General features: G+C 35.2%; 1 protein-coding gene across 1 annotated transcript in view; it reads left to right on the plus strand.

Annotated features, from left to right (window-relative positions):
• Nucleotides 1–18,860, plus strand: part of RPAP3 (RNA polymerase II associated protein 3) — a 36,876-nt gene extending 18,016 nt beyond the window's left edge. Inside the window, exons 9-17 of the mRNA XM_045555113.1 lie at nt 445–572; nt 5,350–5,471; nt 6,811–6,881; nt 6,997–7,098; nt 11,285–11,523; nt 14,164–14,350; nt 15,177–15,274; nt 15,957–16,057; nt 18,556–18,860. Coding sequence (XP_045411069.1) covers nt 445–572; nt 5,350–5,471; nt 6,811–6,881; nt 6,997–7,098; nt 11,285–11,523; nt 14,164–14,350; nt 15,177–15,274; nt 15,957–16,057; nt 18,556–18,641 — 1,134 coding nt within the window. The 3' untranslated portion in view covers nt 18,642–18,860. The remainder of the gene's footprint in view (nt 1–444; nt 573–5,349; nt 5,472–6,810; nt 6,882–6,996; nt 7,099–11,284; nt 11,524–14,163; nt 14,351–15,176; nt 15,275–15,956; nt 16,058–18,555) is intronic.
• The last annotated feature ends 6,410 nt before the right edge of the window (nt 18,861–25,270 follow it).

A 25,270-nucleotide genomic window follows, 5' to 3' on the forward strand; every position in this document is an offset into this window, starting at 1 on the left:
TAATTTATCTCATATTTAGGTATGTTAATGTTACTGCAGAATGGGCTGTACAATTCTGGTACTATGGTCTTTTACAAAAATTGAGTTATGAAATTCTTTTGTACAGCTTCTAATGTAGTTAAAGATGTATGATATTTGGGCCTTTATTAAGGTGTGTTTTTAAATTTAAGCTTTGCATAATATTTAATTACTAGAATAATGATGAATGCTGCAAAATAATATAGTAGTATACATTTTTTTCTTTTTAGTAGTGAAAAGAGAATAATGTCATTAAAAAAAACTAATAGACTCTAAAACACGTCTCATGGACTCGATTTTTAACAATAAAAATATACTTTACTGAAATAACATTGATGAATATCTTTGTAGTTTTTGATAAGATTTGAATTTGGTTTTTTTGCATAATTTTTTGACTCTTCTCCATACTTCTTTCCAAAATAATAGGGGAATGCATTTTTCAAAGAGGGGAAATATGAAAGAGCAATTGAATGCTATACTCGAGGGATAGCAGCAGATGGCGCAAATGCTCTTCTTCCAGCTAACAGAGCTATGGCCTATCTAAAGATTCAGAAGTAAGTATTAGTTACATTTTGATGCTTCTAAGGGTGAAAATTTACCATAAATTGGCATATTCGCTAGCCAATAAATTAAAATTTATATATTCTAGAGCATTTAAAGTTAAATGAGAGAGAGGGAGGGAAATAGTGTGTCTGTGGTATGTATATGTACCTGTGGCATAGTACCAGGCACATAGTACATATTCAGTAAATATTCTTGTTGTATTTTCCCACTTTTAATAGTCTGACACTATGCAATTTAACACTTTTTCTTTAGTTGCTTTATGTATGTTCTGGATCACTGATTTAAAAATTATTTTTAATCTCAGAACCCTTTGGGCAAAGTCTTATCTGAAACGTTTTATATACATATATGTAAAACAAAAGGAAACTGCTGTCATTGAAACTGCTGGTTAATGACATAACAGCTAAAACGTGGTCCTGTGATATTAACCAGCTGTTTCTGGATGTGCCCATGTTGGACAGTCAGTAGGATAATATCTGATAGCAGAAGCTATGACTTACATTTTTGTAATAATACTTCATATACTAGTGCCAGAATAAAAAAATGTCTATAAGTGTTATAAATAGGAATTTGAAACTTTTTCAGTGCCATGAACTTTAGCTGCATGATAAGCCCTTCTCAGGATATTTTTAAATGCGTAACTGTATTATTAGGATTACAAAGGAAATCAAGTCTATCAAAATATAGTTTTGAAAATATTAAAATTTGTGATAAAGTAGTATATGTGCCTTTTTATTAATACACTATAAAATGAGAAACTACATTTAAAATACAAGTTAAAGTTAAAAATTTTTTTAAGGACATGAATGTGAAGATTTGGGATGATCTTTGACACATCTTCCACATATTGTGGATAGGGAATACCTGAAAACAACATAGATGATTAGGTTACCAGTGTGATCACACATGACGTAACTCTTTGGCGTCTGAATGTAACTACTTGGGGCAGAGTTGCCCGGTAGTTGGCCAGCTTTGTCACAGGAGTGTCTATAAACTGGATACTGCAATCATACGCAGATAAGCAGCAGGTTAAATTTATACTGTAATTCTGAAATAGTGGTGAGCATAAACAGTATTTTGAGATATTAGTAACAATTATAATGTGATATGAAAATATCTGATTTTTATTGATGATATCATAGGTAGTTTGTTGTCTACTTTTACGTTTGAAAGACAGCTAAATTTCATGTAAAGGTTAGTGAAAATAATGATGTAATTTTCTTCCCATCCAAGTTTTCAGATCCCTCAAAGGATCTCAGATTAGGAACCCCTGTCACAAAAGTAAATTTTGGTTGTATATTTAACGTTATTTAAACTGATAGACACCATTAGAGATATATTATTTTGTTGATTAGTCAGAGTAAAGATCATTGCATCTCTTGCGAGCTTATGAAAATTTTGATTTTGCTATTCAAGAATTGTGCATTGGTTTGAAAATTATAAGGCCTAGATTCTTTGCTTTGACTAATGGCAAGAATGATACCTTCTTATAGGTGAGAGATTATATCTGCATTTATGAGAGCTCTAATTAGTTGTATTAGTTTTATTGCTTTAGTTGATAATAACATTAGTAGAATATATTATACCTAGTTAGCAAGTATATTTTGAATAAAAAGAATGATATAACTCTTTTTTTGTATCTCTTTCTAGTGTATCTTAGATTCACACTTATTGTCAGCAGCTTTCTTCACTACATGGAGACTGTTGTTACATATTACAGACTAGTTGAGGAATATAAAAAGGAACAACTCAGTCTTAGTTTGGGTAACTGTCCTATAACTTGAGTTTCTACAAACTGTGTGTTAAATTAGAGCTGACAAGATTGACTGAGAGTGGGAAGGTGAGAATCAGGAGTGTAGTCAGTCTTACCTGCCAGTGTATTTGGGTGGCAGTAGCGGGTAAGAAGAATTCACCTAGTTAGGCCAATCAAGATATCTAGAGAACATGGTTCTGGAGGTGATAGACTGCATTAGTAGTTAGCCTCAGGGAGATCAGCAAGACATCCTTGAGTTACAGTAATTTACAGTAATGGAGTATCTGTGAGCTGGCAAGTTGTGAAATGTAACTTGGTAGATGGTTAGCTTCAGAAGATCTGAAGAGGTAGGATAATAATCACAAATGGGGGCAGAAATTTTTAACAGGACTCTATTCTTTGAAGAAGATTAATCAAAAACAAATTTGGGTCTCTTAAGAGGGAATAAAGCATAGATTTAGAGATAGGATAAGAAGAAAAGGACCCAATAATATTAGATATTAGATTTAGGAAACAGGGTTGAGGGTTGTTCACAAAAATAAGGTAGAAATTTGGTTCTTGGAACTGGAACCAGACTAGACTTGATTTAGTAGAGGGTTCACTTAGTGCTGATGAGGGGTGGGATGGATAGTAGAGCTGAAATAGAGCTAGGGCAAGTGGACCTTAACTAAAAATCAGAAGAGAGTCGGGCTAAGGAGTTAGGCAGGGAGGATACTGTTTTCTGCACTAACCATCTTTGTTATATTTCTGTTTTTGATTAATTTGTCTTTTTCTCCCACCACCTAAAAGGTGTTTGTTGATGGGATTTTTCTAAATCCAGTTTACGTGTGGAGTGCATGAGGGACATTTAACAATTTTAAAGGACTTACCTGAGTTCATTGTCAAAGAATAATTATTTGCCTATGAAAAATCTTTAGATTTTTAGAATAATTGTTGGATTTACTTCAGCTCTATAATAGAACATACTTTTTGAATATGCAATTAAAATGGCTTCCTAAATGTTTATCTTCTGAATTTTCTTTGAATTAGGATGTTTGGAAATTTTCTTATTTACTTATTCAGCAAACATTTATTGAGCTAAAATGTGTCAGGTGTTCTGTTAGGCACCCTGGAAGGTGTTAAGTGTACAGATAATAAATATACAGTTGTTTTTAAGAAATTTGAAGGTGGGAGGCAGAGACAGAAAAGGAGACCAATAATTATTAAAATACACTATGATCATACTATGAGGGGTATGTGCTATGGGAGTACAGGGCAGGGGGAACACTGACACAGACAGAGTCCAGGGACGGGAATTCATGGGCAGCATCTTGAAATAGTTCAAACCAAACTGAGATCTAAAGGAATAATAGGAGTTAGTGAGATAAAAAACAGGTTGAGTGTCCTAGTGCAGGTTCATACACGTGGGAATGGGAAAGTTCATGGCACTTGCTGAAAAGGGCAAGTGGTCCATGTTATAGTTGTGATGCAGGGCACAGTGGCAGAGAGAAGGCCAGAGAGTCAGGCAAGCCCCTGACTTTATGCTCTGCAAAGGAATTTGACTTTATCCTATAAAATGTAGGTGCCATGCAAAAAGTTATCTTGAATGAGGGAATAATATAATTAGATAAGTAGGAAATACATTGGGAGGGGCATGGACACACATATTCTCTCTGTCTTGCTGAAAAGTGAACTAAAGAAATCAGGGATGTTTAAGTTCATTAGAAATTCTGATTCTGTTCATGTGAGGTCTTATTTTGAGTGTAAGATGGCATTCATATTTAGGCCTTGGGGAGAATGTAATTATAGGATATGCTTTTTTTTTTTTTTTTTTTAAATATTCCTAGGAAACTTTTCAAACTTTCATGAAAGTAGTGTAATAAGCCCATGTATCCATCATCTAGTTTTAATAAACCATACCTTTTTTGTCATATTTATTTCAGCTTTTTTCTCCTGAATTATTATAAAGCAAATCACAGACATTGTGACATTTCACCCCTAAAGAAAAGGATGTTTCATTCCTAACCATAGTACCGTTATCACTCCTAATAAATTAACAGTAATTCACTAATGTCATGTTCATATATAGGAAGATCTCAAGTTTTTTTGTTGTGCTTATTTTTTTTTAAAGCTCTTCTTAGCTCTTTTTTTAAATCATAGAGTAGTCTCCAGTCATTCTGAATTGATTGCTGATTGCACGGCTGAGTAGAATTTATGCAAAGTATCAGATGCGATGCTCTCAGATATATAGTAACTCCTGAATTTTGTATGGGTTATTTTTCTATGGGTATGGGATGTCTACTGTGGGTAAATGTTAATGAAGTTTTATTGGAAAACTAATGCCAGTTAAAACGGTAATGCAGGCCGGGCGTGGTGGCTCACGCCTGTAATCCTAGCACTCTGGGAGGCCGAGGCGGGTGGATCGCTCGAGGTCAGGAGTTCGAGACCAGCCTGAGCAAGAGCGAGACCCCGTCTCTACTAAAAATAGAAAGAAATTATATGGCCAACTAAAAATCTATATAGAAAAAATTAGCCGGGCATAGTGGCGCATGCCTGTAGTCCCAGCTACCCGGGAGGCTGAGGCAGTAGGATCGCTTAAGCCCAGGAGTCTGAGGTTGCTGTGAGCTAGGCTGACGCCACGGCACTCATTCTAGCCTGGGCAACAAAGCGAGACTCTGTCTCAAAAAAAAAAAAAAAACGGTAATGCAGGATCTGTGCTTATAGGGTCATAGAGGAGGTAGGCTGTCAGTAATGGTATTCTTTTGCCTGCTCTGCTAGTACTTTTCCATCATAAATTCCATTCTTCTATCAGACTCTCATCTTTAATCCAATACCTTTTCCCTCCTTACCAAATGATTATAATCTAAGATTTAGCGTGAATAAAAAATTTAAAAAATAGTCCTTCCCCTCAAACACAGATTTGGGAGTTGGTAATTGAAATTATATGCAAGCTTTTAAAATTAGAAACATAGTTTATATGAAGTTTTTCTATAAGCTGCATTTTTTCCAGTCAGTAATTTTGTCATGTTCAATAGATACGAAGAAGCCGAAAAAGACTGCACACAAGCTATTTTATTAGATGGCTCATATTCTAAAGCTTTTGCCAGAAGAGGAACTGCAAGAACATTTTTGGGAAAGCTAAATGAGGCCAAACAAGGTAAGACTTTGTAACAGCTGGCACTCATTCATCCTGATAAGACTCCCAAGTTTTAGAAGTAGAGATTTATATAGCATTCCCGTGGTTCAAGGATGCCAAACTTAAAGAAATATGTTTTCTTTCTGCAGTTTAGCTTGAATAGGTTTTGGAGGAATGCAGCTTCCATAGTGCACCTGGTTATTTTTTGCTTTCTTGGCATACAGTATACTCTGGCTAATTGCCAATCAAAATTAATGAAAAATCTGAATTATAGATGAAAAGGAAAAAGGCAAGTGTGGAAAGAAAAGGAAGGGAATCAGCAGGTAGGAGATAGAGGATAATGTGAGATCTGTAGTGATGTCTCTTTTTATTCTTAATACTAATTATTTTTTTCAAGATCTTATCTTTTAGATACTCATTTTTTAGTCTTTTCAAAGAACCAACTTAGTTCTTTCGTGTGTGTTTTCTATTTAATTTATTTCTGCTCTTTGTTTTATTCCTTCAACTTTCTTTGGCTTTAATTTGCTGTTTTTATAATTTCTTGAGAGCAGTCTTAGACAATTGAGTTTCAGCCTTTCTTTTCTGATATGTGTCCTTAAAATCTGGCAGTTTGTCTGTAAGCCTGGCTTTAGGTACAACCCCTGAGTTTTTTTTTTAATTGTGGTAAAATAATACATAACATTAAATGTACTGTTTTAAATTTACCATTTTTAAGTATATATTTCAGTGGCATTAAGTACATTTACATTGTTGTGCAGCTATCACCACTATCCACATCCAGATCATCTCATTGTAAAACTGTACACACTGAACAATAACTTTCCATTCTCTCCCCCAGCTCCTGGTGACCACCATTCTACTCTCTGTCTTTATGAGGTTGACTATTCTAGATACTCCATATAAGTGGAATCATAGTATTTGTCCTTTCACATCTGACGTATTTAACTTAGCATAATGTCTTCAGGGTTCATCCATGTTATAGCACGCATCAGAATTTCACCTCTTTTTGAGGCTTAATAATATTTTATTGTTTGGAATTCTCTTAGATTCTCTTAGACTCTTTCTTATATTTGGTGAGTTACTGTGTCATTTGTTAATAGTGTGAGCTTTGGTGAGTTAGATGACCTCTAGGCCTCAGTTTTATCATCTGTAAAGTGGGATTGTAGTGAGGATTACATGAAAATTCATATAAAACAACTAGAAATGCACTCAGTAAACGGTAGTTCTTATTATTTGCTCACCTGTTTCCTTGTATCCTGAGTAAAATTTCTTGAGAATAAAAGGGATTACTAACTAAATATATCTTATTTTGAACTCTGTATTTTCATTACTTTGTAATTTTTTTAAAAATTCACTTTAGATTTTGAAACTGTTTTACTTCTGGAACCTGGAAATAAGCAAGCAGTAACTGAACTTTCCAAAATTAAAAAGGTAATGTATTCTTTTCACCAAAATATGGTCATATTTTCCGAAACATAAATACATTTATTTGTTGCATAATTAATTTGAATATTTTGATAATTATGATTACAAATTTATTTTCAAGGATTTAATTGAAAAAGGAAACTGGGATGATGTCTTTCTTGATTCCACACAAAGACAAAACATGATAAAACCTATTGATAATCCACCTCATCTTGAATCAACTGTAAGGAAAGCACTTTTATTTTTTCCTTGCTACTTAAATATATTAATAAAATTGAAAACAGATTATTGTATTAATAAACTCTTAAAAGAGGTGCTGAAAGCTCTTTGTAGGGCCATTTTTTAGAATCTTTAAAAAATACTTCCTAGGATTATTGACATAATAAAATTAGGGAAATTTCAGCTGTTTAGAGTTTCTGGGGTAACTTTTTAAATGACTTTTAATTTAACACTGTAAATTTAAATGTATCTATATAAATTATGTTAAAGGGATGTCAGGCGGTTTTACATTTTATAGTAACTTAATGTTTTTGTATTTTTATTGTTCTTGTCTGAGTTTGGGTTTTCATTACAATATCCTTGCATTGTATTAGGAGTTAGATCTCAAATCAGCACGTAAGACAAAAAAGTCTAGAACAGGCAAAATTATCCTTAAAAATATTCATTGCACATTGTTTTGGGAAGTCAGAGCGGGTATCTGTATCTTCCTTTTATAAAGGAAGAAAATGATTAAAAGAAAATTTGTTTTGCTATATTTGTATTTCAGGTTAGTAGCAGATAGAAAATTCCTTAGCTTAATTCTTTTCCAGTGTACTTACAATGACTGTATTCTTTGATTTTCTGGAGTAATACTGGTTTTATGTGTTTTGTGTGCCTAGCGTAAATCTAGATGTTTTCATACATTATGTTCATTTTCATATGATATTTATTTACTATTATTCTATTTTCAGTAAAGGTTGAATGTTCAGTAAAAGATTGAATGTTTAATTAAATGTGGTTAAAACTTTTATCTTTGTAAGACTTTACAAAAATTAATTCACAAGTTAAAGCCTTTGTTAGACCTTGCTGTCCATAATTATAAAGACATTACCGTGTAGCAAGTCAAATATTTGTATATGTGATATCCCATCAATAATATACCATAAGTGGCTTTTACAAATTTTGGGGGGGTTCTCTTCTTTACTTTAAAAATTAATTTATATTAATAGTTGTGAAAATGCAGCATGAATTTGAATCTCTTATGGCAGTATCTCAAAACAAAACACCTCTGTGAAATGAGAGATCTGGGGTAAACCTTTTGTAAGTGTTCCAACACAAAACAAAATTAGTATTCTAGTGGGAAGAGAAAAAAATTGCTGTTTATTTTTATAATAAGTCTCTATGATAGAAGTGTGGGTGTTTTCAAAAAGTAGACCGTAGCAGTTTGGTATAATGCCTTTGAGACAAAAAGTTTGAAATCTTGAGCAAGTTACCTAATCCGTGTGTTATCTTTTCTCCTTAAATTGAGAATAATTCACAGATTAGTTTATATCAAAGGAAATAATGTGCATAAATGCTAGGGCGATTTTAGGTAAAACAAATGTTGATTTTCTTTTGTCACATGTTTCTGAGACTGCCTGGTCACTGGGGAAAGCGGTCAGGAAAGAAAGGAAGGCCACAGAAAGTGGAGCGAGAGAGTGCTAGGGTTGTTCAGGTGAGAGGCTAGGCCAGGGTGCTTGAAGGGCTGACAGCCTGGAAGTATTTCTAGCAAACCTTCTCTAAAGAGTAGAGGAGAGGAGAGATGTAGGTTGACTAGGGCCTGGGCTTTCCCCACAGGGTGGTAGTAAATGAAAGTTTTTCCTGATCCTTTAGTCTCTGCTAAAATATTTTATTTTGCTTTATTTACTTTTTTTCATTTTTGTGTTCCCGATGTTAAAACTTGGTCCATTGTTGCTACACATTCTAAGAGGTTAGGGGGGCAGAAAAACCCCCCAAAAAAACAACAACTTGATCCCTGTTTCTCTTTCCTTCTTTCTGTTTGTTCTTATTTTCTCTTCTTTTTCTTGAAATTGCCACAATATAGAGCCAAATAAAATATTATGCTTCTGAGTCATAATTTTAAAAAAGGAATGAATTGAACCTTTCATGTTTTCTTAAGTCCTTTCTTTCTGTAGTGGTGTATTTTATAGTTTACCCCTGTTACCAGCATGCTGATCTCCTTCCCCAGTCCCTCTCCCCCATCATCAGTGGCCTTCAGTGGCTCCCAGTACCCACTGGTCTGTACTTAACAGAGACCATCTATTAGTAAATTCATAAATTTGAATAATATATTTACACATCTTTTGTCAATGAAAGGATTTGGTTTTAAATGGGACCGAATTGATTTAATTCTTATTATTGCTTGTCAGATATTATTGTCTGTTTTTTAACACTAACACATGTTCATGCTTGGTTGATATCTTGGTAGAAAACTGTTGCTGATATAGTTCTTAGCAAAGCAAAGTCCTTAACTTAACATGATTATTCTTTAAAATAGAACTGCTTACAAGATTCTGCTAAAAATTTGCTTATAGCTTTTTCATTTTTGTACATTCATCCAGTAACACTCAGTTTACTGTTAGGTCTTATCTTAGCTGTGTTAGTAGAGTGTCTAATTTTACCATTGAGTTTAATATCTATGTCAAAAGTTTTTGTATTCACAACTTTTTGATTTGTAATTCAGCTATATAGTTGGAATGCACACTTAGAGTATATTGGGGAAAGTTTTTTCTCTTTTTTTAAAATCAAATTTCAAACATATACAAAAGTATTTATTTGCAACTGTTAACAATATTTGCAAATTTTAGAAGGAGCTTTTCTTACCTGTTTCATTTTAGTACCCCTGATGAAACAATAGCTCCTCAGTGTATTTCTGTGTGTTTGGTATGATGATATAGTAAAGAATATTGTTATTTTATAAAATATAACAGAGTATTGTATATATACTTAAGAAATTGAAAATGGCACTATTAGTGATTGAAGTAAATAGTGAATATCTTTTATTTTATTAAATTGGAAAACCAGGCCAGGCATGGTAGCTCACACCTGTAATCTCAGCACTCTGGGAGGCTGAGGTAGGAGGATTGCTTGAGGCCAGGAGTTCAAGACTAGCCTGGGCAACGTAGCAAGGCCCTGTCTCTATAAAAAATTTAAAAAATTAGCCAGGCATGGTGGTACACACCTGTAGTCCCAGCTACTCAGGAGGTGGAGGCAGGAGGACCACCTGAGCCCAGGATACAGCGAGCTATGGAGTGCCCCACTGCATTCCAGCCTGGGCAACAGAGGAAGACCCTGTCTCTAAAAATAATTAAATAGATAGATAGATAGATAGGAAATTCAGTGTGGTTAACTTTTACCAACTTTGTGAATATTATTTGACAAATATTTAATCCTCAGCTGGTTTTATCCAGCTGCTACATATTTAGAGAATGTACTTAGGTTTTAATGTTAGTCTGTTTCATAAACAGTGCTGGTTATTGTCTGCCCTTATTATTCTTGCCTTCAGTTAGCCCACAATACTGCTGTTGGCTTGGTCACAATTTTTCTTTGCTTTATTGCCTCTAGGATAAAGTCCAGACTCCTAGACATGGCACACAAGTCACTTTGTAAAAAGCTATCTTCAGGCAGCCTTTCAGACTTTGTCTCTACCACTCCTCCCCTTGTACCAGCCCCTCTGGACTTCTCACCTTTCCACTGACCATGCTGCATCCTTCCACTTTGCCATTCCTGTGTACTTTTTCTGTGAAGGCTTCCCTAATGCCAGTGTTCATCTTCCTTCCTTTGTTCTCTCTCTTTTTTTTTTTTTTGAGACAGAGTCTCACTTTGTTGCCCGGGCTAGAATGAGTGCCGTGGCATCAGCTTAGCTCACAGCAACCTCAAACTCCTGGGCTCAAGCAATCCTACTGCCTCAGCCTCCCAAGTAGCTGGGACTACAGGCATGCGCCACCATGCCCGGCTAGTTTTTTCTATATATATTTTTAGTTGGCCAGATAATTTTTACTTCTATTTTTAGTAGAGACGGGGGTCTTGCTCTTGCTCAGGCTGGTCTCGAACTCCTGACCTCGAGCGATCCACCTGCCTCAGCCTCCCAGAGTGCTAGGATTACAGGCGTGAGCCACTGCGCCTGGCCTGTTCTCTTAGGATTTTGTGCTTTCATCTTTTATACATACACATTGCCTTGTATTTATTTACATACACATTTCTCTCTCCCCAATTTAGACCTTCCTAGGATAGGTACTATGCATTGCTTTTTGTAGTCTGTCTAGCCACCAAATTGAATTTACTTATAACTGGGATATTAGCTGTGAGAACACTGTGGCCTTTTAACTTGTGACCCTAAAATAGGAAACCTTTAATATGTTGAATTAAAGAATTGATTTTAATTGTTTTAGAAACTACTCAAGAAGGTTATTATTGAAGAAACTGGTAATTTGATACAGACTATTGATGTGCCAGATAGCACCGCTGCTGCTGCTCCAGAGAGTAATCCTATTAATTTAGCAAATGTAATAGTGGCTACAGGCACTGCAAGTAAGGAGAATGCGAGCCAAGATGACCTTTTGCCAGCAAGTGATAGTCCAAGAGCAAAAGTATTGAAAATAGAAGAAATCAGTGATACTTCAACCCTGCAGTGAGTAGAAATAGTGTTATTTGGTAATTATCTAGAATGGTGATAACTCCACTGGAAAATTGTTATTACTGAGACTTCTGATTTGTATTCATTACCCTAATTTTTTCAGCTGCTTAACTTCAGGTTCTAGTTTTTCTTTTTTATTTATACTTAGAGATTTTGCTTAAGGAATGATCACTTTTTTTTTTTTTACCATAGTGGGGAATTTAGAGATGATAAAAAAGTATCTTAAACAAATTGATTTTGTTCATTTTCTTTTCTAGAACTTCAGTATATATGTTTCGCTATTAAAAATTTTTAATTTTTTAAAAGGAAGCTTCATGAAAATGTTGTCATTACTATTATTTTATCCATTAATATTTAAGACTATTGTGGGATCTTTTTGTTGGAATTTAAAAAAACAGTTTACATATGTTTCCTTAATGATGAGAATATAGAAGATGTAGACTAATTAGATTTATTTTGGAGTGAAACTTTATCCATGTATTCCTATACTGCCACTTAACAAACCTATTAAAGTTATTTTTAAACTGAACTTTAGTAGTAGTTTTATTTAAAGTGATAGTATGGATTGTGGAAAAATACTGTTAGGTCCTTAAATATGAAATGTCCGATTTCAAATCAGAAGTGTAGTTTCTTATATCTTAAAGAAGAAGCAGTACAATTAATCAAAATATGCACCTAAACTATCGACACAATGTTGCCATCTTAACGGTAGCTTGTTTATGCCAGCAGCGAAGAAACTAGGAGAGCAAGTGGTGATGAAATCCTGAGCAGTGTTTTCCACAGCTTGTTGAGGATTGAATATTTTTCCTTGCAAGAAGTGGTCCAAAGCCTAGAAAAAAGTGGTAGTCAGTTGGTGTAAGGTGTGGTGAATATGGCGGATAACAGAATTTCCAAGTCCAAGACCACTGCTGTAGTTTGAGCAGCGTTGTTTGTGTGACATGTGGTCAGCATTGTCTTGCAAGAGGATTGGGCTGTCTCTTGACCAATTTCGGCTGTTTAATCACAAGCCTCCTCATCATTTCATCCAGTTGGTTGCAGTGGACATCACTGTAATTGATTGACTAGGTTTCATGAAGCTGTAATGGATCATACCAGTGCTGGACCACCAGACAGACACCATTAGCTTTTTTTGATGAATATTTGGTTTTGGACTGTGTTTCGGCACTTCATCTTTATCCAACCATTGTGCTGAATGCTTGTGATTGTCAGAATCCATTTTTCGTCACACGTTAACAATACAGTGTAGAAGTGGTTCACCTTTGTGTCATGACAGCAAAGAAAGATAAGCTTTGAGAAGATTTATCTTCTGATGCTTGATTGATTCATGCGGAGCTGATCTATTCAGCTTCTTTACCTTGCCCATTTGTTTCAAATGGTGCAACATTGTTGGAATAGTAATGTCAAACCTTGCTGCTAATTCACAAATTCACATATTGGTTGAGATGGATTCGCTTCCACTACAGCTTTCAGCTTATCATTATCCACCTTCCTCTCATGTCGCTCAGGTGGCTCATTTTCTTTCTTTCTTTTTTTTTTTTTTTTTTTTGAGACAGAGTCTCACTCTGTTGCCCAGGCTAGAGTGCCATGGCGTCAGCCTAGCTCACAGCAACCTCAAACTCCTGGACTCAAGTGATCCTCCTGCCGCAGCCTCCTGAGTAGCTGGGACTAAAGGCATGCGCCCCCATGCCCAGCTCATTTTTTCTGTATATATTTTTAGTTGTCCATATAATTTCTTTCTATTTTTAGTAGAGACGAGGTTGCTCTCTTGCCCAGGCTGGTCTCGAACTCCTGAGCTCAAACGATCCACCCGCCTCGGCCTCCCAGAGTGCTAGGATTACAGGAGTGAGCCACCGTGCCCGGCCCATGTGGCTCATTTTCAAGATTAAAATCACCAGAATGGAAATTCTCAAATCATTGATGTAATGTGCGTTCATTAGCTAGCCACATCTTCCCAAACACTTTGTTGATATTTTGAGCTATCTGTACTGCATTGATTCCACAACAGAACTCACATTAAAAAATAACATGAATTTTTGACTTACCCATGGTTTCACAAAAATTGCTCTAAAAACAACTTTGAAAGATAATCACAAGCCAAAATGTACATTTGGAAGACTGAGGGCGTACCTTCACAATAAAAATAAAACAAGAAGTGTCACAAGTGGAATGTCAGAGATACCAACTGTCAAACTTAGTACTTAAGGAAATCGGATATTCATACTTAATAACCTAATAAGGCAGCTTTTTTCTTTGAAAAAGAAGCATTTCTTCCTTTTTTTGAATTATCTTGAAACTGTGATAATTCAAATTTTGGAAAGGCTTAGTTTTGCGTATATGTGACACAGTAATTGAAATATATGGAAATGATGTGCTCAAAAGGTAGTCAACCTAGTTGTCCAACAGATGAGAATAGTCATTAAACAGCCAACATGTGAAAATTTGCAAGGGCATAATCTGTTTTGCCAAAAATGTACATATATTCTTATTAGGCAAAAATAATTAATACTTATAGAATATAAATAGATATTATATTAATAAAGTCAGAAATTTAAAAATCTTTATTGATGTTTCATTTATTGAGTTGTGATATTTGTGATTCTTTTTTAACTGTTTGATGCCTCTGAAATATTTCAGACCTCAACCCAATTTGAAACAGGATGTATGTCAGTCTTTCAGTGAGAAGATTTCTGTAGAGAAAGAACAAACACCTGCTCAGTTTGTCACTACTGTTCTTCCTCCAGTTCCTGCAAACTCATTCCAGCTTGAATCTGATTTCAGACAACTGAAAAGTTCTCCAGATATGTTGTATAAGTACTTAAAGGTAAGAGAGAGGAAGCTAGTGGTTCTGTTATAAGCAAGAGGTCAAAGAACTTCTTTTGTCACTATATGATAATGGTGCTATATTTGCTCTTCATATCATATGAATGTAGAAAATGCTTTTATCCTTTGCCTGATACATATATCACCCTGGCCAGACCATTTTTAAGTATTTGCAACCAGGGAACCTTGATGTTCTGCTTTGGAAATAGATTCTGTGTCAAATTCTTATATGTCTAACATAACTTAATCCAGTTTCATATATCATAGCTTAAGCTTAATCCTTCATCCTTCAAGATGGAGAAAGGAAGCTAAAATGTATTGAGTGCTTGCAGTATTTAGACATTCATTCTCCTGAGAATGAGTTTTTATTTGCTCCAAGAAAAAGAATCAAATCATATGAAATTCAGCAAATAATGGATTAGCATGGTCTTTTTCAAGTGTAATGATAATAACACTTCCTTATAATTATTCACTATACAATCATTTCAAAATACATTATCTTATGTAATTCTGCCTTTTGAAAATGTCTAGTTATATTTTTTGCTCTTTGAGAGCCCTCTCAAGTTTCTTGTCTCTATTAGGTGGTATACATTTCTTCTGCTCATAAGATTTTTCTCTCATTGGAATAGTGATTATCTTACAGTTCCTCTAACTTTCATTCTTCTATTGTAATTGCATTTTAAGGTGGCTCCATTATTACTCATTAGGTACTAATGCAGAGTAGTTATTCTTTACAATTTTTACCTGAGCAGTTATTATATAAATAATTTGTGATATGTGGATGTTGCCATAATTTAATTTTTTAACTCTTTATATTTTTCTCTAAGCAAATTGAACCATCCTTGTATCCTAAGTTGTTTCAGAAAAATCTGGATCCAGATGTATTCAACCAAATTATTAAAATTCTACATGACTTTTACATTGAGTAAGTTGAATTTTTTAAATTATACAGTAAATCCTCCCCTAATGTCATGGATAGGTTCTTGGAAACTGCAACTCTAAGTGAAATGTGAATACTGTATGCTGTAGGAACTTAACTCTTGCTTATATCAATTGGCCTGTGTAAAATTGGTTTCCTTATACAGTATGCCATTTCACTTAAAGTCACAGTTTCTAAGAACCTACTGATGTCATTAAGAAAGAACTTACTATACTCTCATACTGTAACGATATTATGTTTCTAATGATTTGGGAAATTCATCCTCTTTGATATTAATGCCTTGTATATAGCAAAATTTTCTTTGTAGTAAATTTTATTGTTATAGAAGTTGTAAAGAGATGACAAGTACAAATAATAAAAAAGGAAAAGTTTAAAAGGGAGAAAAAAACACTTCTTAGTTTAGGTATAGAAAAGTAGGGTATGGAAGTGACTGGTGTTGTAACAGAGTGATAGCTTCTATGCTATGCTCTCATTTAAGAGTATTATAATTTCTTCAGTTGACTTGATGATTCTTTTCATCTGGGCACTTAAAACATAGACAGTATCCAGGGAGAAAAGAAAAATGACATGATTTGTGTATAATTAGAAATATTGTGTATAATTAGTAAACAGAATTAAATGAGCTACTTTTAACTGATCATTTGTTTTTATATTTGGATTATTTCAGGAAAGAAAAACCATCACTCATCTTTGAAATCTTACAAAGACTTTCTGAACTAAAAAGGTTTGATATGGCTGTGATGTTTATGTCAGAAACTGAGAAAAAGAGTAAGTTCTAACAAAGAAAGTTTTCCCATATCTATTTATTGTTGTATGTTCCTTTATTCAGTCAACAAGTGATAGCAAACATTTATTGACTACTATGTATAGGGTATATATAATTAAATATGAATTATAATTCAGTACAATTAAAATTATATTTGCTAGTCCTGCCAATATTTTGAGGTAGAGATACAATTTTCATTCTTCTTTTACAAAGGAGGAAACTGAGGCATAGAGAGGTTAAGGAATTTTGGTCAAGTTCCTTAACCTCCTTGGTCAGGTCATATAGCTAGGAAGCCAGGCCCAGGATTTGAACCCTGCCAGTCCAGTTGCATAGTTTGGGCTCTTCTACTTGAGAATGCAATAAATGACATAACGGTTAAGTTCTTGCTGTCATTGAGTATGTAAAGCGTCCCAGTCACAGGAGCATGTAATTGGGCAGGATATAGGGAAGGATCCAGGGGTGGAGAACCTGTGGCCAAAAGGCCACATATGGCTTTCTGAACTGTTAAGTGCAGCCTTTGACTGAATCTAAACTTTACAGAACACCCCACCCCTGGATCCGTTCTGAGAGAGCTAATTTCCTTGAGTTTGATTTCAGCTGAATTCTCAAAGAAGTATAGGAGTCAATTAGATGAAGGCATGGGGAAGAGAGTTTTAGACTGAGGGAATGAGGTGTGCAGAGGTTCTGAGGCAGGAAAGAACAAATTGAGTTCAGAGAATTAAAAATGGTGTGGCTGGATTGTAGAATTTAGGGATTAGAGTGGGAGATGATTCTGAAGGATTGTATCTTATTTCCACATCTCAGTCTTTGGCATAAAAAGTCAGTTTTTGGAAACCTTAATTAAAATAAAATCGTACTACACAGAAACTTCAATTACTCGGAGTTTTCGGCTATACTCCAGTTTCAGGAAAAAGGAAAAAAAATCACTCAAATACAAGAATGTCAGTTTTTTATGTACCATTTTCATATGCTTCCTGTACTAAATATACTTGGGTTCTTTTTCTTATTTCTTTATCTTTCTAGCAGTGACATTGAATGATTCTGAATCAGTAAGAAAAGTACTTTTTATATTATACTTAGGGAAGTGGATATATAATTTAGAGATTTTTAAAAAAATAGAGTTTAACCCAAAAGTTTCTGCTTTATCTTTAATCAAAAACATTACCTGAAATTCCTGAAAAATATTACTGTTTCTTATTACTATTTTGACTTCATCTTCTACCATTCTTTTTCAATCACTGTGCTCCGTCACACTGGCTTTATATTTTTTTAGTATACCAAATTGCCAAACTTTGGCCTTGAGGACTTTGGTTGTTCCCTTAGCCTAGACTATCTCCCACGTATCTTCACCTTGTGTGCTTCCCTCACTTTATCCAGTTTTCACCTGTCACCACCTCAAAGACACCTTTCCTCACGAACCGGAGTTAAAATAACTGCCTGCCTCCTACCACCCCCATCACCCTCTGTCTTCTTACTCTGCTTTATTTTTCCTCATAATTCGTAACTAGCTGACAGTGTTTCATGTATATGTTTATTATTTCTCTCTCTCTCTAATAGAATGAAAGCTCATTGAGAGCAGGGACTTTATCTGTTTTGTTCACTGAGGCTCGGTGCTAAGTACATAACTTCTTAGTTTAAGTATGTTCAATGAATGAACTTTTCGTCACTCTTATGTGATAAGTTCAATGTGTACTCTGAGAATGTGAGTGGGCTCTTCAGGCTGGCAGACCAGCAATACTGTCTTGGTTGGGTCTCTGCTAAGTTAAATATAGGAAGCACTTAGAATGGTTCTGGCATGTAACTAAGCATTAGGTAAATATTAGCTGTTGTTATCTTTTATTATTGCCATTATCATTAATAACAGCTAGCCAGTTCTCCAGTTTTAATGTTGAGAAGCATGAACTATAATAATGTTTTCTGAAGTGTTGACTGTGGACCAATCAGTGGTAAGAAAGATGATTTTACATGATTCCTAGACAAATTTTTTTTTTAACCTTTAGTTACGTGTTTTATTTTATTATGTAATGTAAAACTATATAACTAGTTCATCAAATGTGATTTCATTGATGATATTGCTTATTTTCAATTTACAGTAGTGATATAAAATTTTCTTTTAAAATAAAATGATTTAGGTTTGAAAAATAGTTAATTGAAATAAAAATATTAAGTAAATAAAAGTACACTTGCTACATAGGTAGGGCAAAAACTTTTAAGGTAATACAAAATGAGTTAAATTTAATCTGTAAGAGTAATGTCATTGAGGATGTAGGGAAAATTTTATACTGCTAAAGCAAAATATTCTGATAAGAAACGTTGGAATGCTGTATAATTTTCTATTTGTGGGTTGGCTTTTTAAATATCTGAATTAGAATTTATAAATAATTCTAATTATTACTTTAAAATGTAAAAAGTTTGACATATTTGATTATTCCCTTTAATTTACATTTTGCTTAGCTTTAAAAAATGAGATTAAGATGGAGAAATATTTTTTCTTTTTCAGTTGCACATGTATTATTCAACCACATAGACAAATCAGGATTGGAAGATAATTCTCTTGAAGAACTCAAGAAAAGATATGGCGGTTGATTTCCATTTTTATTGAAATAATTGTTTTCAACTTTCTTATGTAAATTTTTTCTTACTTAAAGTGTTTTGCTTTTTAAAATAATGGAATCATACAGGAAAGGACTATCTTTGGATATAAGTTAATTTTAACTATAAAGTGAATTGTGATTTAACTAGTGAGAAATGTATTCAAGTGTAATATTTATGTCTTTTTCTGAAAAATAAAAATATAAACAATGAAGTATATATGTAAGGATCAGTATTTTACTTATCAGTATTTATTTATAGATCATTCTTCAGTGCCCCTCTACATGTAACATTATTTTTATTTAATATGTTTTCATGAGTTTTTGTGATCACATGACCAAGGCTGCTTCAGAAGCATATGAATAAAGTTATCTTTGTATAGAGGAAGTTAAGTAGATGATAAGATTGGTTCTTTAAAAACTTTTTAATATCATTGTACCACTTCACTAACATGAAATTTAGTTGCAGGATATGTATTTTTTTTTTTTGAGACAGAGTCTCACTCTGTTGCCTGGGCTAGAGTGCTGTGGCATCAGCCTAGCTCACAGCAACCTCAAACTCCTGGGCATAAACAATCCTTCTGCCTCAGCCTCCCGAGTAGCTGGGACTACAGACATGTACCACATGCCCGGCTAATTTTTTTCTATATATATTTTTAGCTGTCCAGATCATTTCTTTCTATTTTTAGTAGAGACAGGGTCTCACTCTTGCTCAGGCTGGTCTCGAACTCCTGACCTCAAGGTATCCTCCCGCCTCGGCCTCCCAGTATGCTAGGATTACAGGCGTGAGCCACTGCACCTGGCCGTATTTTTAATATTTATGTTGAAAGGAGACTTTTAAGTAGACTTTTTATTTATTTATTTATTTATTTATTTATTTATTTATTTATTTATTTATTTATTTATTTATTTATTTTGAGGCGGGGTCTTGCTCTGTTGCCTGGCCTAGATAGAGTGCAGTGGTGTCATCATAGCTCACTGTAGACTCAAACTTGTGGGCTCATCAATCCTTCTCCTTCTCTGCCTCTCGAGTAGCTGGGACTACAGGCATCTGCCATCATACCTGGATAATTATTTTATTTTTTGTAGAGACAGAGTCTCACTGTTGACAAGGCTGGTCCTGAACTCCTGGCTTCAAGTAATCCTCCCACATCAGCTTCCCAAAGTGGTAGAATTACAGGTGTGAGCCACTGTGCTTGGCAGTAGACTTTTTAAATTGAAGAGTCACAGTATCTTTAAATTTTAATGCCACAGAGTTTTTTTTCCTCATGATATCCATGCTAAAGACAGATAATCTAAAGCAAGGTGTAAAAATTTTAAAACTAGAAATGTTTAAAGTAGTAATTAGCATATAGCTTGTGTGTTACTTGTAAACTTTTGAAAATAGGGTTAGTACTTGACTCATCCCTGTACTCTGCATAGTACCTAGCACAGTCTTTGCACATAGTTAAAATTTATAAAATTTAATTGAATTGGACGCAGGAGTCATATTGAGTAAATGTTCAAAATAGCAGCCTGGCAAATTTTGGGCATGCTAGAAATGTTGGTAAAACCAGCTTGATTTTAGAGACTATCAAGTTCTTAAAAAAATATTAGGTCAACATCCTATAGTTGTTACCGGCATCAGTAAGACAGTTAAATTTAAAACTCTGTATTATTCTGTTGGTAATTTTTATTGCCATTATACCTATTACTATGCTTATGGATTGCTTGAGCAATAATCATAATCTATTTACAAAGATAATTTCCTCAGTTTGTGTTATAAATTTTTGATATGATCATAACTTGTATAGTCTGAAAGTTTTATAGTACACTTAGGATAGAGTTTATTAAATTTATTCATTGCTACATATATTATGGTATGCAAACAGGCAGTGAAATTTAGCTTTATATATATATATCTTATGATTGACTTTTTCTCAAGTCATTAATAAGTTGATTTTGATATATAGAAAAGCATTCCAAAGGCAAACAATTTCTTTTACATATTTTATGATGTGATCTGCTATGATGGAATGTTTATGTCCCCTACAAGTTCATATGTTGAAATCTTAACCCCTAAGGTGATGGATGGTCTTAAGAGGTGGAGCCTTTGGGAAGTGATTAGGTTGTGAGGGCAGAGCCCCATGAACAGGATTAGGGCTTTTATAAAAGAGGCCCTAGAGAGCTCATTCACCCCTTTGAGCATCTAAGGGCACAGCAAGAAGGTGCCATCTATGAACCAGAAAGCGGAGGCGTCACCAGACACCATATCTGCTGGTACCTTGGTCTATGACTTTCCAGCCTCCAGAACTGTGAGAAATATATACATATTCCTGGTTTTTTATAAGCTACCCAGTTTTTGATATATTTTTTTATAGCAGCCCAAATGTATTAAGACATAATCCTTAGAAGAAATTTACAAGTTTAGGGCAGGTAGTGTTATTGCCATTTTTCACATAAGGAAAGGAGGCTTAAAGGGTGAATGTTCTTTCCATGATTATAGAGCTAAATATTGGCAAAGCAGATCAGAACATGCTGCCTTCTAACTCTTAAGCTAAAGTTATTTGAACTACTCCAAGCTGCAGTATTTATGTTGTGTTACCTGTGTAGAGACTGTGAACTGAAGATGTACAGATCTCAAAATTTATTTTAGAATTTGAATTTTTAAAAATTTCTAATGTTATCCTGATTTTCCCCCAGAGACTATTTCATGTAGTGATTAAGACCAAAGGCTTTGGAGTCAGACTTCTTGCATTGGCTGGCTTCAAGAAGCCAGACTTATGCCTCCATCTGACTTTATGGCGTCGGACCAGTTACTTTTCTATGCTTTGGTTTCCTAATCTGTACATCTGCCTCATTGGGGATTGTGAGGATTAAAGAAGTGTACACGTTTTGTGTTTTGAACAGGGCCAGATGGATAGTAAGCTACTGTTGTTATCATTATTATTGCAATTATCATTTTCTACAAGTGATCAGAATAAAGTGTAGTCTTTAGGGACTGTCATATTGTTGCCTTATTACAAAATAGCATAGTGGTTAATAGATTTGTTTCGGGGTTAAATGACCCAAATACCACCTATTGTACTTAACTAGCTTGTGAATTTGGACACATTACTTGACCTCTTTAAACTTTAGTTTCCTTTTACATAAAATTAGAATATTAATAAGTGCCTACCTCAAAGATTTTTAGAAAGATTTAATTTGCTAATTTCTTGTCAGCATTTAATACAGTGCCTATCACATAGTGCTTAGTTATCTTTATTAATAATAGTAATATTATTAGTTGACTTAAAGGCACAAAAGCAGTACTTTTAGAAAGTACTTTTAGAAAGTACTTTTTAGAAAAAAAGTGGTTTCTTTCTAAAAATCAATTATTTAATGTTAATTGTATCTTTTGACTTAACAGCAACATTTAAACCGTAATTATTTTTGTAACAGAAACACTATGCCTGTCATTTATTGGCTTCTTCTCAGTCTTTCATTTTATTTGCACTAGTTCAGTAGATGGGTGAGGTATACTCAAGTCCTCACCATTTCAACAGTTTGCTAATGCACTTGAGAAGATTTTACTTCCAACCTATAAATTTGTTATCTTTGTTAACAGACAGCATTTCAGAACACAGTACCAAGGCTCATTTTGCCTTTTTATGATTCCTTCTTAATGTTTGATCTTTATAAGAGTTCTATTTAAATTAACATTAAAAATTTAATGTTAATAAAACTTCATCATTTATCAATTTAACAAGTATTTGTTGAGTGTACATACAATGCCAGGCACTGCTAGGCACTGGAAATACAAAAATGAACAAAGTAAACATAGATTCTTTCCTCACAAAGTTTAAAGTAAAATGGGGGGAATACAAATAAATAGATACAATGCAATACTATGACAGGTGATACCAGGGGATCATGGAAAATAGCAGGAATAGCAGATGCAAACCACAAGACATGTTTGAAAAAATTTAATTTCTAGCATAGCGTAGGAGCTAGATAGTGATAAGAAATGAGGCTGGTGAAGAAAGCAGGGTCGAGCTATAGAGGACGTTTGGACTTTATCCTGCAGGTACTGGGGAACTAGTGATGGTTTATATAGGAGAGTGACCATCACATTTGTATTTTATAAGATGTGCTTTGGCTACTGCAGGAAGAACAGTTGCATGGAGACATTGGAGACAGGGAAACTTGTTAGAAGACTTTTTGAGTAAGGCAAGAGATTATGGTAGCCTGAACAATAGTACTAGCCATGACAATGGACAGTAGTGATCAGTGGAGAAATATTTAGGAGGTAGAGTGGGCAAGATTTAACAATGGATTCAGGGCCACCACATTCAGGACTTAACTCCAAGGGGTATCCATTTACCTGTAGTCTGTGAATGGCATCCCTGGAACATAATGTGAATGCTTTCTGATTTGTACAACCTGGTGATCTTGTGTGGAGTGGACATGGGAGTGGGAGGCAAGCTGAGAAGCAGAAGGAAGCACTGAGGGTCATGCCCAGGTTTTTTCTCCTAGGACAGTTGTTCCATTCACTGAAATAAAGACCACAGGGGGTAACATACCGGATGTGGAGGTAGACAGTTTGGTAAGATGGCAGAGCGATAGAAAGGTTTGATTTGGGATCTGTTAGATTTGTGATCCCTCGGGTTGTTGAAGTAGATTACAGGAGATGATTTGGGATTGGGAGTAAAAGCATTTAGGCGAAGTCTCAGGATTGGATGAGATTACTTGAGAAGTGTAAAATCAGGAGAAAAGGGTGACTGAGACAGAACCGAGTGACATCCACGTTGAAGGGATTGGAAAAGGAGCAGCACGTAAGGCAGATTGAGAAGAGTGGCTGCAGAGAGAGCGTGATGTTGGTAAGAGGCAAGCTATGGAATTAAGTTTTTTGTTATTGATAGTTAAAAAATTTTATCTTCGTAACTCATGGTTATGAAGATAAAGTTTCATGGTTCTGTCATGTAAATTTTTAGGATTGTTTCCAAGTTTGGGAAAATCTCTGCCACATTTCTTTTGTATTTGAGCTATAAGATTCAGGGTATTATTTGAGTATGTATTTCTAACAAGACAGAACTCCCATTTTTCCATTTTTTTGACCAGGCATCCATGAAGCATCTGGTTATAATTTATCATATGTGTCTGAAGACTGGGAGAGAACTTAGTGAGTGAGAACTAAGTTTCCATAGACTTGCTTCTGGAATTACACATTACAGATCTCGTTTGTCCACCACTGCACATGTACTTCTGGGGCTGGTTACTAACACGTATCATGGTTCAACATCTGGTCCACAACTGGGCCAGTTGACATGTGGACAGTAGGAGTGTGCCTGACAACTTCCTACCCTGAGACGGTGAGCAAGAGCTCAACCTGGTGCAAAAGTGACTACAAACCATGTAAATATATCCCATAACGCTCAGCTACTTCGTAATCTAGATCCCGAAACACCTGGTGCAGGGAAGTCAGAGTGGAAAGAGATAGCAGCCTAAACTGGCTGCAGTTAAAATATCTTAGTTTTGAAATTTTGCAAAAACATGCTACCACATAAACATTTTCCTAGAGCCCCTCCCAGGCCTTGGAAGCAGCCTGTACAAATGAGAGTCCCTGAAGCTTGAGCTTTGTTAATTTTAGGGTAAATTTGACTGTTTTCTCAGTCTACACTGCTGTGTCCTATGGGTATTTAGTAAGTATCTCTTGAAACACGAGAGGTTTTGGATGGTCAGTCCATCACAGATATCAAATTTCTGAACAACTGAATGCTCATGCCATTTTACAGCTTAGTATGTATGGTATTTATTTTCATTTTATAGGTCTGGGTTGCCAGAACTGGCCCTGAAGAGATTGCTTGCCCTCTTGCATGGTTTACTTCCTTTCCTTAGGATGTGGGCCTCAGAACATGGACCCTTCCATCTTCTCCGTATTTTGTACCCTGATATTCACTATCTTCCGTGGCTCTTCTGACTGTAAGCTCCTCCCTGCATGGAGGAATGGTCCCTTGACCCTGTCAGTGTCCTCTGTCTTTTCTTTCTCTGGCTGTCACCAGTGGTTCTGTGATGGTAAAGTTATTTTCCCCTTAGTTCTCACTCTCCTTGACCTCCTGTAGCATTTGACCTGGATGGATATCTTGGGCTTAGAGACATTCCACTATCTTGGCTCCTTGCCTCCTCCTCATGGCTTCCTCTCTATTTTTCATCTTTGTGTCCTCAGTGTCCAGTCCCTGGCCCTCTCCTCTCCCATGAGAGCTTGACTACTCAAAGAGCCTCCACCAGCAACTCCCAAATTTGTACTTGGATTGCTCTCCTTTTCCCCAGGTCCTGGTCCTTCTCCCTGGCTGGGCACGAGTCATTATTCCCTGGTGTGCTGTTGCTGAGCCGCAGCCAGCGTTGTAAATGGCAGCTGGTCACCCTTGCACCCAGCAGCCCTGCTCTCGCTGGCTTTCCTGCCTGCCCTCTTTCCATGGGGCCATTGTTGGTTCACATACAAACTCTAATCTTAGCATTGTGTTTGACCCCTACATCCAGTCATTCTTTAAGTCTAGGGAGCTTCCCCCCTACAGTGTCTGCCACCTGTTACCTCATGCCCTCCAGCTGGTAGTAACCCTGATGAGTCTCTCTGGCTGCGTTCCTGCATAATCACCTGTGTGGCTC

Source organism: Lemur catta, chromosome 6 (assembly GCF_020740605.2).
Source record: "Lemur catta isolate mLemCat1 chromosome 6, mLemCat1.pri, whole genome shotgun sequence".
Classification (NCBI taxonomy): domain Eukaryota; kingdom Metazoa; phylum Chordata; class Mammalia; order Primates; family Lemuridae; genus Lemur; species Lemur catta.